This window comes from Pteropus vampyrus, unplaced genomic scaffold (assembly GCF_000151845.1).
Source record: "Pteropus vampyrus isolate Shadow unplaced genomic scaffold, Pvam_2.0 Scaffold116, whole genome shotgun sequence".
Classification (NCBI taxonomy): Eukaryota; Metazoa; Chordata; class Mammalia; order Chiroptera; family Pteropodidae; genus Pteropus; species Pteropus vampyrus.
Window position 1 is genome coordinate 140,919 of NW_011888897.1, and position 14,508 is coordinate 155,426.

The window sequence follows — 14,508 nt, forward strand, 5'->3', positions numbered from 1 at the left end:
TTAAAAGTATTCCTAGCAAAAGAATATGAAAACCTATTTGAATTTAAGAAAAAAAATCTTAATGATAAATTTAAGTTCCATTCTTTCTTTATTCATATTAATTACAATATTCTCCAATTTTCTCTAGATTTTTAGCTTTATTTTCTCGACTACAACATAACCTTTCATCGATGAGTCGTGACACAAATCGCATCAATTGATTCAGTGAATCGTTAAAGCATACCTACTAAATAGCAAGCATTAGGGTAGGCACTGGGGAGACCCTATTTTGGGGTGTTTGGAGAAGCTGGAAGGAATAATCTAAATCAAGAATTATGAGACAATATGATGTAGTGCTATAGAATATATGTAGGATGCCACAAAATCAAATAGAAATGAATAAGTTACTGTGTTTACTCATGTGCATATTTTTGGACAAGATGACATTAGATGTGATCTGTAAGGCTGAGTCCATCTTTTCCAGGCAGAGCAAGACAGGGCACTGGAGGGACATTTCCATTGTGAGGGCCTCATATACAAAGATAAAAGCAATGTGGCTTCATGCAAATTATTTATATTCTATTTGTCTTTTCCAGCTTTTATGATCTTTTCTACCTTGGAGGCATACTAATAGACTATGTTTGATAATGTTTCATTTCTTATAGGCCCAGGAAATGGAGGTGTATAAAATTTTCCTTTTCTGATGCTTGTTGAAGAGTAATTGGTTTAGTAAGACAACTCTCTTTATCCACAAAGTTTCTTGTAACTACAAAGGAATTCGTATTCAAAATTTGATTTTAGCACTGTACCTTTTTACAATATAGTTATAGTAAGAGGATACAGGAAAGGGTTGGTTTTTTTCCCTATATATATCTTATTATTCCTAGGGATGTTTGTATCAGTCCTTGGCCTGTCCACACCTTTTTCTAAACATGCCTCAGGAGACAGCGCAGGAGTTCTCTTCCAAGAAATAAAGACCCAGTAAAGCCAAGCCAAACTGAAGCACCTCCCAAGCAGCTTATTTTTCTTATTTTAGGGTGGAGGTGGTCCCTAGAGAGACCTCATTATAATCAGGGTCACTTGACCATAGAATTCAGAAACATTGAACCCACAGTTAGAAAAAAATACTAGAGGGGAAAACAGCATCAAAGAAAAAGAAAAAGTAAAACTTTCAACTCCAGTCTTTTCATCATGGAAGCCTGATTTCCTAAGAAATGACTATATCTGGTATAGAAACTCCCTAGGGGTGTGCTTCTCTGGATCTTTAGATAAAACAGGGAAGATTGTGAATACTGAAGGAGAAAGGGAGAGACAGAGTAAAGGAGAGAGGGAGGGAGAAAGGGAGGGAAGGGGAAAGAGAGAATGAGAGAGAGAGAGAGAGAGAGAGAGAGAGACAGAGAGAGGATTCCAAATGATCATTTCTTAAAAGGTAATTTTTCAAATTGTATTTTCTTAGCATAGGATATACTACACTTCTTTCTTATTCTGTCCCAGAGGCAGCCTTAGGAAGGTCGTGTATTCATTCTTTAAACGGAAGTAATTATTATTAAACAATGTCCAAATCCCTAAAGTTTATGACCTCACTTTGCAGTAAGGATTTAAGTTCACTCTTTTTTATCCTTTGGACAGAAAATCACATTTTTTTTGCCCCCAATATTATCAAAAGGAAAACAGGTTTCTTAAGAAATAAATAATTTGGTTGATTCCATAGTTTTTCTTCTCTTTTATCTTCTTATTATTACTTCTAATTTTAGCCAAAAAATGTTAATCATCAAAAGAGACAGCATTTAAAAAAATTATGTCTTTTACATGTGTGTTAAAATAAATAGGTTTGAGCAGGGGTAGATGAGCATATAACAGAGATATTTATATATACTAGACACATTCACTCATTCATTCATTCATTTAACATTAATTGGGCTTATTTCAGCTGGTGTTCTCATCATCTTTTCCAAGAAGGAATTTGCTTTCTACTGTAAGAGAGATATAAACCGAAAGAAAGAAGAAATATATCTGATGGTAATAAGAGTGTGGAAAAACTAAAGCCACCACAGTAGTCAGTCCACATATGCACTTGCGTCTCTAATCCACCTGGTTAATATTCTTGGCTATATAGAACTTTTATAAGACAGGATTGTGGAGAGGATGGTTAGACTTATTCTTTTATGCTCTTTTGATCTGAGATACTCTTTAAATCAATGCCTTGAGAAATTAGCAATTTCCAGGAAAATTTACAGCAAACAATGTAAGCCAGCTAATCAAAGGAAATAAGATCTCTCCCAAATCTGTTTATGAATTAGAATCTCACATGTCACTGTATAGAAACCAGTATGGCTAGGAGAGGAATTTACCCGAGTCTGCCCTCTGCTGACAGAAATATTGCTCAGAAGTCTATAGATTTTTAAAAGTCAACCTGTAAGTTTTAACTTTAGATAATCTTCTGTGCTTTTGTAAAAATTATATAGTTTAGGTAATATTAATTTTTCATGATTTTATTCCTTATTTATTTAATTATTCAAATATGTATTCAGACCTATGTGCCAGGCACTATTTTCACTACTGGAAATATACTAGTGAATAAGATAGACAAAATAACTGCTTTAAAAAAAAAATTATTTTTCAAATCCAGTTGGCATACAATATGATATTAGTTTCAGGTGTACAACATAGCAATTAGACACTTATATAACTTACAAAGTGATTGCTCCAATAAGCCTCGTACGCATCTGATACCATATATAGTTATTATATTATTGACTATATTCTTTATGCTATACTTTACATCCCAATGACTATTTTGTAACTGTAACTATCAACTTGTATTCTTGATCCCTTCTCTTTTCTCACCAATACCCCAACCCCCCCTCCCATCTGGCAACCAGCAGTTTGTTCTCTGTATCTATGAATCTGTTTCTGTTTTGTTCATTTGTTTATTTTGTCCTTTAGATTTCATATGTGAGTGAAGTAATATGGCATTTGCCTGACTTACTCCACTCAGCACAATGCCCTCTAGGCCCATCCATGTTGTTGCAGATGACGAGATCTCATTCGTTTTTATGGCTGAGTAATAATCCATCGCATCCTCATTTTTTGGATTCTTTTTGCTGTCGCTGTTCTGATTGGGTGTTTGCTGCTACTTTATATTCTAAATGCCAACTCAGTTTTCTACTTTCTCTAATCTACTATTGATTCCCTCTAATATATTCTTCATTTCAGTTATTATATTCCCCATTTCTGATTGGTTCTTTTTTAATGTTTTTATCTCATTGTTAAAATTGTCACTGAGTTCATCTACTCTTCCCTTACGTTCATTGAGCGTTCTTATAACCAGTGTTTGAACTCTGCATCTGGTAGATTGTTTGTCTCCATTTTGTTTAGTTCTTTTTCTGGAGTTTTGTTCTGTTTTTTTCATTTGGGACATGTTTCTTTGTCTCTCCATTTTTGCTGCCTCCCTGTGTTTGTTCCTTTGTGTTAGGAAGGGCTTCTATATTTCCCAGTCTTAGCAGCATAGCCTTATATAGTAGATGTGCTGTGGGGCTCAGGGTACAGTCTTCCCTGGTCACCTGAGCTGGGTGCTTCATGTGTATCCCTTTTATGGATTGTGTGTGCCCTCCATGGTTGCTATTTACACATCAATGGGAGGGATTACTCTAGGGCTGATTAGTTATGAGGACTGTACAGTGAAGGGCTGATCTTATAGAGCAGGATTCAGTTTAGCAGAATTCTGGTGCCTGCCCAGTCTGTCTTTTGGGTGTTTTGTCCTTGGATGAAGCCCCAAGTGATGTTTCAGCTCAGTCCGAAGCTGGACACTGAGCGTGTCGGCCTTGGGGCCTCCTGTGAGCATCCCTGCCACAGACCAAATTCAGCTGCAGCCTGTGCCCTACCCGGGGCCACCTGGCATGAGCCACCAAGCAATCCACAGATGGCTGCCACCTGTGCTAGGCTTGGATGTGCCCTGAGAGGCCAAGTCGGGAACCGAAGCTGGCTGCCGCTAGTGCTGGGCTTGGAGCTGCTCAGCAAGAAGTACAGGCACACCAAGGCCAGATGCTGCTTGCTTGGTTTTTGTGAACCTTTGAGAGATTTCAGCAAAGTCCGCAGCATAAGGCAAGACAGGCTGTTTGTATAGAAAAGCCTCTGGAAGTGCTTGGGAGGGACTGCAAGTTGGGAGGGGCAGGGTCTCAGGAAATCACCTGGTCACATGACCAGTGTTGGCCAGGTTGGTGGAGACTCAGATATGGCAGCTGCCTGTGTCTCCATGCTGGGAGGAGAAAGGGCTCAACAAAGGAATAGTGGATTCTACCAGCACCTCTGTCTGGGAGATAGCTGCCCCTTCAGCCCTCACTCTGAAGCCATTCAACTCAGTTCCTTCCTGTGTGTCCCTAGTGCTTTTCAAGCAGCTGCCCCAGTGCTAGAGTTCAGAGCGAATCCCTTAGTGAGTAAGTCTGTGTGTGGGCCCTTTAAGAGAAATTCCAGGCACCTTTTATCTCACTCAGCCACAATCTCTGCTGGTTTTCATAGCCAGATGTTGTGAGAACTTCTCTTCCCAGCACTGGAATCCTAGGCTGGGAAGCTTGGTGTGGGGCTGGGACACTCACTCCTCCAGGGAAACCTCCAAAGCTGAGATAGCCTGCCCAAGTTTTAACCAGCACACGCGGTTGTGGGACCAGCCAGTTTTATGTCTCCGCCCTTCCTATCCATCCCCAGGTAGCTTCTCCTGTATGTTCTTAGGTATAGGACTTCTGTTCAGCTAGATGTCAGGCAATTTTCAATGATGGCTGTTCTATAGTTTAGTTATAATTTTGGTGTGGTCGTGATAGGAGGCAAGCACAGCATTTACCTATTTCACCATCTTGACCAGTGAAATAGGTACTAAGGCAGGGAACAAGCTGCTTGTTTGTTCCAAGGGTAAATAGAGGCCACTGTGAGTAAAGCATTTAAGTGAGAGCAGAGTGGTGCAGAAAGAGATGAAAGAATTAAGTAGGATATAGATGAAAAATACTTTCATAGAATTTTATTCCAATAAAGCTATTGGAAGTATTTAAGTTGTAAAGTATCATAATCAAATTTCTAGATTTTAAAAAGAAGAATTTGAGTTTTTATGAAAAGTGATTTGGATTTTATTCTAATTGTAATATAAGACATTGAAAGTTTTTATAAAGGAGATGATTATTAACACAAAATAAGATTCACGTTTTAAAATATATTGATGTCTGCTCCATGATTTTTACTTATTTTCCCTACTAGATTTTAAGTTCTATAGGATAGTAATAATATTTCCTATTTCTATACTATCTTTGCCACTTATCATTCCTTATTTGGAAATAATATTTAGCACAAATCTCTGTACCTAGAATATATTATGTAAGGGACTTTTCTAAAGAGGACATGAATTTAAGATTCTTTAATCTTTCTGTTTTTGAACCTGATTTGAATTCCCAATGAAGTAAAACTCATAGGTCATAAAGAGATCAGTTTGTTTGAAGGTTTCTCTCTCCCTTTGTTTCATTTTAATCACAATGCTAGATGCTACATGCACCTGATTAGGGTTCTTCCTTGTCAGATATCTCAGGTCATTTAGATTTATAGCTGACCTCGCTAGGTGATGGGTTTGCTTTCCACTAGGTGGAGCCCCTAAAATTACCACAAGGCAAACTCGGGGCTTGGGGGGTTGGGCACAAGGGATACTGTGTACAGCTTTTTTTTTTTTTAACTACTTAATTGGCTCAAAATTGAAATAGCGTGGATCCACGCGAGAAATTGATGATTGTGTTTCATTATAATCTATATTTTTTGGAGAGATATAATTCAAATGAATGAACAAAAAATATAAAAGAGGGATTTTCAATGAAGAAATCCCAAAAGAAGCAGTAAAATGATCATATCTTATCGATTTGCAATTTGCTTTTTAGATGAAGCATATATAGAACTTGGGTGGGGAGGATGTTTTGCAAAAGTAACAAGAAATTAATTTCATCTCTTCTCTAACGATGTGAAAAATTATTCCTTCTTAAGACATTTCATGAGTATAATGAATTTTGACCAAAAAAATGTTGTATAAACAACCATATAAAGATAATGGTAATGTATAACTTGATTCAGTGCAAAGCAGGACTGGGTGGGTGTGGGGAATAGAAATGGGTGGGGCTGGTGAAAGAATCTAGTCACGGGGTAAGAGAGGTTTGGCATGGAGCCTTATGACAATGTTTCTGAGGACAGAAGGAAAGTTATCTAGCCCCTGATTACTGTTATCCTGCAGAATATGTTCTTTCCCAGCATAAACTCCTTTCACTTGCTAGCTGCTGACATAGATCCAATAGGGAAAAAAAGCAAAACTCTGCCTGTTCTTTTGTTCTCTGTAGAGCACCAGCTTCCTTCTTCAGCTTGGCGTCCAGTCGCCCTGACCCTGCTGACCTTGTGCCTGGTGCTACTGATTGGCCTGGCAGCCCTGGGGCTTGTGTGTAAGTCTGTGCTCTGACTTGGGGGAGGATCCTGGTTCCAAGGTTTGTCCAGGATGAGAAATACTTGTTATGGATATATATTTTTTTAACTTTAATTCTAGAGCCTGTGCATAATTCAATCTGCCTTGAAGTACCTATTTAAATGATGAGTAGTGGAAGAAGCATTAAAATACAGTAATCATTTGCCAGCTAGACTTTTATATTCTGTTTGAGATAAGAAGATTTTTGTCTGTTTATTTATATGCTAATATTTAAAATTAACAATTTTAAATGAATGCATGCTTTGGCCCTCTTCCATTTCACAAAAGAGTAGAGGCAGTGGTTTTTGCTCTTAGCATGACTAGCTGAGTAGGCTAATGTGGAGAGATTTCATTTACATCCTACTCAATACTAGGACAGATCAGGTCCTTAATCACTATAATATTTTTCAAAAAATCCAGGAAGTTATAGAACTATTTTGAAAAAACTTGTGAAAATCAAACAAGGAAACAACACATGTGTAAAAGTCTTTAAATTTCAGACTAGTAAGGAGAAGTTCAGAAATGTAAAAAAGGAAGTGCGTGAACTTGCTTCATCAGATCGAGACCCTACAGCAATGCTTCCGAAACAGTCGAAGAAGGTGGTTCAGGTGAAAGGTTACATAGAAAAGCAGGTTTTAATATTAAAAATTTGATTATTATTGAAAATTTTAGAACTTTTGTTTGCAATTTAAAATGTTAAAATTAAAACAATTATATTTCTTAGTGTTCTATCCTGACCTCAAAAATTTTACTTCATTTTGATATAACTATTGTTTTTCAGCCACCATTTTTTTTAAAGATAGAAAGCAACTTTCATAATTCATGAACATTTCTCTACTTAGATTTAGAAACCTGGAGTTTAAATCTAAGTGTTGAAATTTTCTAGCCAAATAATATTAAAGAAGTTATTTATTCTCACTGAGCCCAATTACAAATCTATAAAAATATAGAAATGATAATATGACTAATTTAGTGACTGAATAAGATAATGTGTGATGCATTATAAATACTCAATGTAATAATCAAGGAATAAATTGAAATGTGGCTTCAGGTTGAGTACTGGTTTGAGAATATACACAGAAATATTCATGGAGCAGTAAATATGGTTAAGGAATTTATTCCTGAAGTTAGAGATTGTTATTATGACTTCACATTTTCAGACAGGGAAATAGAGAAATTAATTTGTTATGTTCTATAGTCCAAACTTGAATATAGGCAATATGAGCTCTCCGAGTCTGAGATCATAAACAATACACTGTTTTGTCTTCCCTATATGTAGAAAATAGAAATGAAGAAATAAGCTGTCCAGTCTGACTTGGTAACTTGGGTTAGTTTTTCAGTACTACCAGCTCTCCAATAGTCAGCAAGATAGTATTTCTGAAAAGGAAGAAAGATTGGGGAATCTCTCCCGAAAACTGCAATCTCTCCAAACCCAGAATAAGAAACTTGTAGAAACTCTGCAGCGTGTGGCTGAGAAACTCTGTCGTGAGCTCTATAACAAAACTGGAGGTGAGTGAGTCCTCATCACTAAGCTCCCCTCTGAGCTCAGGATGTCTGTCAATATAGGCTGACTTTCCCATTAGTGTCTCTGGGAACCACTGTATTAATTAACTAGTTGTATTATTTAACTAGTTGTTTGGCAAACTGAATAAAGAGTTTGGACATCCAAATCATCTCCAGTTATTGAGATTATTTAGTTCAGATACATCTGTGTTACAATACATGAAGGAATTCTGACATTTTAAACAATAAAAACAATTAACTTTAAATAACCAAAGCAACAGTACAAGTAAATAAAATACAGGGCTATTTCTCAATTTATCTTGGCACGTAGAGACCTAACAGTAGTCTGCATTTGATAATGCATTTATAAATTATTCCCCATTAAGAAGTAAACGAATTTATAATTATAGTTCTCAGATTTTAAGAATCATATAGAGATCAGGTTTAAAATGCTGATAAACTGAATTAAATTACAGTTCTTTTAATTCAGTAAGACTTGTCTAGGTACCAAAAATTTGCCTTTTAATAAGAACTGCCTATGATGATAATGCCAATGGTTTTTTTTGATAAACTCTGCTGCACAAAGCTAGAAGCATCATGTCATTCCTATGTCTTCTTTTTCTCCTATCCTTTTTGTGTATAACAGTGTCCAACTCTATGCAAGTCAGCCTTCCCTTCTGTTCCCTTCCTCATGCATGCATTGGAGCAACATATATTTCTAGGTCTCCAATTTTTCTTTTTCTTTTAGGGAATTGAAATTAGGATTACATCTCTTCATCTTCCAGACATGTACCACTTCTCACACTAACCAGACAGCCCGATTGCATGGTTACCCAGTAAATAATATCAATAGATTCACTTCCACTTTCCTAAGTGATTCTTTCCCACATGACTAGTGATCTCATTGGTCGCAATTTTTTTCTTTTTTAAATTTTATTGAGAAATAATTGACAAATATAAAGGTGTATATTTAATGGTGTGATGATTCAATATACACATACATTATGCAAAGCTCAAGATCAAGATAATCAACACATTACCAATTCACAAAGTTATTTTTCCCCCTTCTTTTTCTCATGTTTCTGATTACCCAGTATACATTACTTTTTGTCGTTGGGTGCCACATCATCAAAAGGTAACCCAAGTTTCTCTAAAGCCAGTGGTCTCTGGAATTTACATCTAATTGTATAAAAACAAATAAAAAAGCTTTACGAATAAACTCTATTTAGTTTAAATTTAAAATTATGCAAATATATTAATGTTGTTCTTCATTCTCATGAAAATGTTCATATAATTTTGGTTTGATGTTAGTTCTCAGTTTTATTTAGCTTTTTTTCATTTCTTACTTCCCTCCTTCCCATTATTCATCCACCTATCCATCCACTCAGCTAGTATTTATTGAGGGCCATACAAAATACAAGGATTTTTGTCCTCATAAATCTCTTACACTATTGGAGTGGTGGTAATAAACAGACTTACGAACATAAATTAAGATAACCAGCTTGTCCCAGCTTGCTCGAAACTTTTCCAGTTTTAGTACTAAAAAGTCCTGAATTCTGGGAAACACTAGGTTTTAGACATACAAGAGTGGTTGGTCAACCTAAATATAAACTATGAGGGGGTAATTAATTCTATAGAAATAAAATAAATAAAGTAAAGGAGATTAAGAATTCACGGATGGTGGGTTGCTAATTTAAATAGGAATGCCATAGAATCCTAAGTAAGATGATAGTATAGGAACAAAGATTTGAAAAGTTGAGGTAATTACATATGTGGAAATACAATAAGACTTGTAGGGAAACAAGAAGTACAAAAGCCTTAAAATGTGAATTTATCTGCATATCCAAGGAATAATGAGCCTGTGTGCCTGGAGCAGATTGAGGGAGTATTTATGGCATTAGGGGACATTGTAAGGGGTTTGACTTTTATTTTCAGCAAAATGAGGATTCATGACAAGATCTTAAGTAGAGGAAACACAGATCTGACATAAATTTTTAAAGGCTAAGTCTGCAAATCTGTTGAAAATGGACTGGAAAAGAGAAAGACAGAAACAGAAATCTATAGCAGGAATCCAGGAGAGAGATGATGGTGCCTCAAACTAGGATATTATCAATGGAGATGAATACATGATGAAATAAAATGGAGTATGAAAGAAAAAAATGAGTTAAAGATATCTTCAGAGTTTTGGAGTAAAGCAACTAGAAGTATAAAGATGTAATCAAGTGAAATGGGGGTGAATTCTGAGGTTATACAGGGGAAGGTTAGAAACAAGGAATGCTGTTTGGAGCATGCTGAATTTGAAATATAATTTAGATATTGTAGTGGAGATACGAATAGTCAGTTTCGTATATAAGAAAGGAGATCTGGGCCAGAGATATAAACTGACTTACAAAGAAGTCTCCTAAATTATTGATTTATTTAAAATTTTGTTTTACCTTATGAAATATTTCAACTATACAGATAACTACAAACAATAATATAATACCCACTTGTGTATTGACCACTCAGAGTTTAACATGTTAATCTTTTGACCCTAGATTATTGGTAAAATAAAGACATTTTAATGGAATTATTGAGTTCCCATCCCATTTACCCACAAGGGATCTGGTTATAGGTCCCCAGCTCTCAAAGGGCCAAGGCCATATTCCCACATAGGTGTTAAAACCATGGCTCTCAGGGTCTAGTTCCTATATTTACAACCACTATCCATGTAGTCCATCTCACTCTTGATCTATGCACTTACTTCTCTAACTTTGATGCCTATCTTGATTTCTAATACATGGAGATTTACCATTCTAATTCATACTTGGCTTCATATTTATGTAATTTTTTCTAAAATTGTATTTACTTGTGTTTAGAATAAGAAAAGAGTCTATATCCTATTGTTATAAATTGCATTTAAAAATCATAGAAGAGGATTTTGAGGAAGAAAATGATAGAACTTCAAATGTTTATTAAGTACAATGCATATTGAGTTTCTGAACATATGAAAAGTTCTTAATGAAACAATACTCTCTCTGTATGCTGAATTGCATAAGGCAAAGGGCAAGAAATTCCAATCATTCTTTCTTGAGTTCATATCCATGAAAGCAGGTAGTGTCTGTTTCAATTTCCCTTGTATGCTCAGTACCAATTATAAATCAAGGCATAGAGTGAGTGCTTTGTAAACATTTGTAGCTATCATAGCCCGGGCAATTAAATATCTAAGAGAAAAGGAACCCATTCTTTCTTAGATCATCAAATACTATGTAATTTCAAGCATGGAAAAACTGCAAATCTGGGTAAAAAATAACATTAAAATTGGTTTCTTTCCAAGAGCACAGATGTAGCCCTTGCCCAGAAAAATGGAAGTGGCATGGGAACAAATGCTACCAGTTCTATAAAGAGAGCAAGAATTGGCAAGGCTGTGAATATTTCTGCATTGCTGAGAACTCTACCATGCTGAAGATAAACACACAAGAAGTGCTGGTAAGGTCCTGAGTTTTTGTCAGTGTTTGAAGTGTTCTCAAAAACGAGTCTTTAACCAGAGGAAGTTAAATACCATATGATTTCACTTATATGTGGAACCTAAAGAACAAAAGAAACAAACAAACTAAATGAAAACAGACTCACAGATACAGGGAAAAAAAACTGGTGTTTGCCAGAGGGGAGGGTGGTTGAGGGGCTGGATGAAAAACATGAAGGAATGAAGTACGAATTAGTAGCTACTAAACAGTCACGGGGATGTGGAGTACAACATAACACAACAACAACGGCAACAAAACTCTAGGGGTGGCACCACAGTGTAGGGTTTAACACGTCTGCTTTACACCCAGAAGGTTGTGGGTTCACGTTGCAGGTGGAGCCGTGGACCATACCCTATGTGTGCCGGGCCCCCCGAGTGTGCACTGGGGGTGCCAGGCCCCAGGTGTGCCAGATCAGTGGAGGGCAAGGAAGGCCCCAGGTGCACACTGAGAGCACATGAGAGTAGATGCCCCGCCTTCAGAGATCCTGTTCTTAAAGGGAAAATGGCAATATCCATAGGTCAGGGGTGAAAATGGGAGGGGCGGGGGGGTGGCAATTAAAGAGGGGAAAAAGAAAAAAAAAACTCTTATAAAAAGCTATACAAGAAGAGTCTAAGGAGTTGGGGTCCACAGACTCTCCTACTTATCGCAATCAGGGACACACATACAGACACACACATATAATACATATGAAAAAAATGTTTTTCTCCTCTTCCTAGTCTGAGACATATATCATTCTTCCAAATTCTTTTATTTATTTGTTTTTTTACCTTTTTTTTGCATTAAAGTATATTCATTATTCTTTTCTCCTTCCTGGGCAGTCCTTTTCACATGTATTTATAAAGAATACTTCCCCATTCCCCCATTTTTCCTTTCATAGTCTTCCATTTCCCAGAATCACTCCACATCTCTTTGTAAATCTGCCTTCTGTATTTTTTTGTAACAATCTTAGTGTTTACCCTGTGACTTGAAAATAATGGGCTATTTATCAATCTTGGTTGATGTGATTCTTGGCTTTAAAATATCAGTATATGTTACATGCTTATTAAAACAAAATAAATTCTTTAACTTGGACAAATTCACTGATCTTGGCACAAACGCTTTTCTCTTAAGTGTACTATCATCTAGGTAAGGCAGGACTGGTGTTGTTCTCATATTAAAAGCGTTGGCTGGCCCAACACATCTTTGTATACATATATTATAATATCTCTAAAGCTAAGGTTTTCTTGTGTGTCTTTCACAGGAGTTTGCCATGTCTCAGAGCTACAGTGAGTTTTTCTACTCCTATTGGACAGGGCTATCCCGCAGTGGTAGTGGCAAGGGCTGGCTGTGGATAGATGGAGCCCCTTACACCTCTGAACTGTAAGCCTTCGGAATATTTTGTGGGAAAGGCTTTAATAGAGACATATTGCTTGGGTGACAAGAGTTCAACAATTTGGTTCAACAAGTACTAATGAAACATCTGCTTTGTATTGGAAACTAAGTTTGCGGGAGAATGCTTAACAATGTATAAAATGTTGTACTTGCTCTGGAATGGCTTATAAGGCAGCGAGGGAGGCAGATACAAAGTATTAGTAAAATAATAGAAAAAGTTCTTTGTCTGGTTGCTTTTAGAAATTTTTATTTCAGGGCCTGAAGTTTCTTGGAGCATTAAAAGTGTCTGCAATTCACTCAAGGAGAGAGAGAAGAGCAGAGGAGAGGAGAGGAGAGGAGAGGGAGAGATCTTTTATGAATGAATAAACTGAAGCCCAGGTCGTAATGGTGGCCTAAAGTCACAAAACTTCACAACTTGTCAATACCCAGAGAGAGCATAAGACTTCAGATTTCTTGGCTTTCTGTGCATTGAAATGGAGAGCACATCTTTAAAAACACAATCTTTAAAATCTTTTAAAAATCTCCGAGATGACATATATGGTGCTATTATCAAAAATTAGTTTTACTTATATGAGTATTTAGATGGAATTGTACATGGTATCCTTTGAAACAGGCAAATGTAATGTCTATACCAAAATATATTATCATTTAAGGCCATGTTTGAACAGACACCTTTCTTCTCTATACACCGTATAGGATTTATTCTCCCAGGAAATAGGACATATTCAATGTAATCATTATTATTTTACAGTTAGATAAACTGAGTAGATACTTTTTAAGTAAACTAAAGGTACATAATTTTCAGATGACAATAAAATATATGTTAAGTTTGGATTATAATGCATACCGTAGTATTAGTTAAAAACAGTTTTTGTTGTTTTGGCTAACCTGATGCTTCTAAGAAACTGAGGGGGTGAAAAGAAAGAACTTGGTGGCTCCATCTTTCCAGCAAACTCATCCTGGGCATTTATTCTTTAATTTTTATCAAGCTAGGAATACTTCCTGTATACTTTCTGGGTACTTACTATTTCATTTTAGAAATAGACTAAGATTAACCTTTTATTCTTTTTTAAGGTTTGAGATAATTATAGATTTTACAAGCCTAAGAAGCAGGGACTGTGTGACCATCCTCAATGGAAAGGCCTTCTCCAAGGACTGCAAAGAGTTGAGGCGGTGTGCATGTGAAAAAATGGCGACCACAGTCAAGCTAGAGAAACTCCCATAGTTTCTTTGAACAGTTACATGGAAGTGATTGACTCTCCAGCTATGACTATGACTTTGGGCTTTCTTCAGAGAAACTGAAGATCAGAACAAAAGTTGCACTTGTAATACTTTGGTTTCAGTTCCTGTCCCCCTCTCTCCCCCCATTTGATCCATGTTTCTACAACAAGTCAACAAAAAGATTGCGCCAAGCAAGGTCGATGCAAGGGATATTGAGACATTGGGAAACAGAAAAAAAAAAAAAAAATCAGAAAGGCAATCGTTTGACTGGCACGAGAAGGATTTTCATGTTTCCTGCTTAGGCTCACCAGCACTTCCGCGCTTGGGTTTGTGCACATGCTTACCAGTCACAAAGAAGTCTTGATTACACTATTCACCAGTCTCAGAAACCCATAAAGTTGCAATCCACTTTCTTGACTTAGAAATTACTTTCTAGTATTCTTTCCTCTC

General features: G+C 36.4%; 1 protein-coding gene across 1 annotated transcript in view; it reads left to right on the forward strand.

The window, feature by feature from the left end:
- CLEC1A (C-type lectin domain family 1 member A) overlaps positions 1–14,442 on the forward strand; it is a 19,282-nt gene extending 4,840 nt beyond the window's left edge. The window contains exons 2-6 of the mRNA XM_011365750.2: positions 6,339–6,437; positions 7,790–7,966; positions 11,277–11,428; positions 12,707–12,825; positions 13,912–14,442. Coding sequence (XP_011364052.1) covers positions 6,339–6,437; positions 7,790–7,966; positions 11,277–11,428; positions 12,707–12,825; positions 13,912–14,062 — 698 coding nt within the window. The 3' untranslated portion in view covers positions 14,063–14,442. The remainder of the gene's footprint in view (positions 1–6,338; positions 6,438–7,789; positions 7,967–11,276; positions 11,429–12,706; positions 12,826–13,911) is intronic.
- Positions 14,443–14,508: the final 66 nt, after the last annotated feature.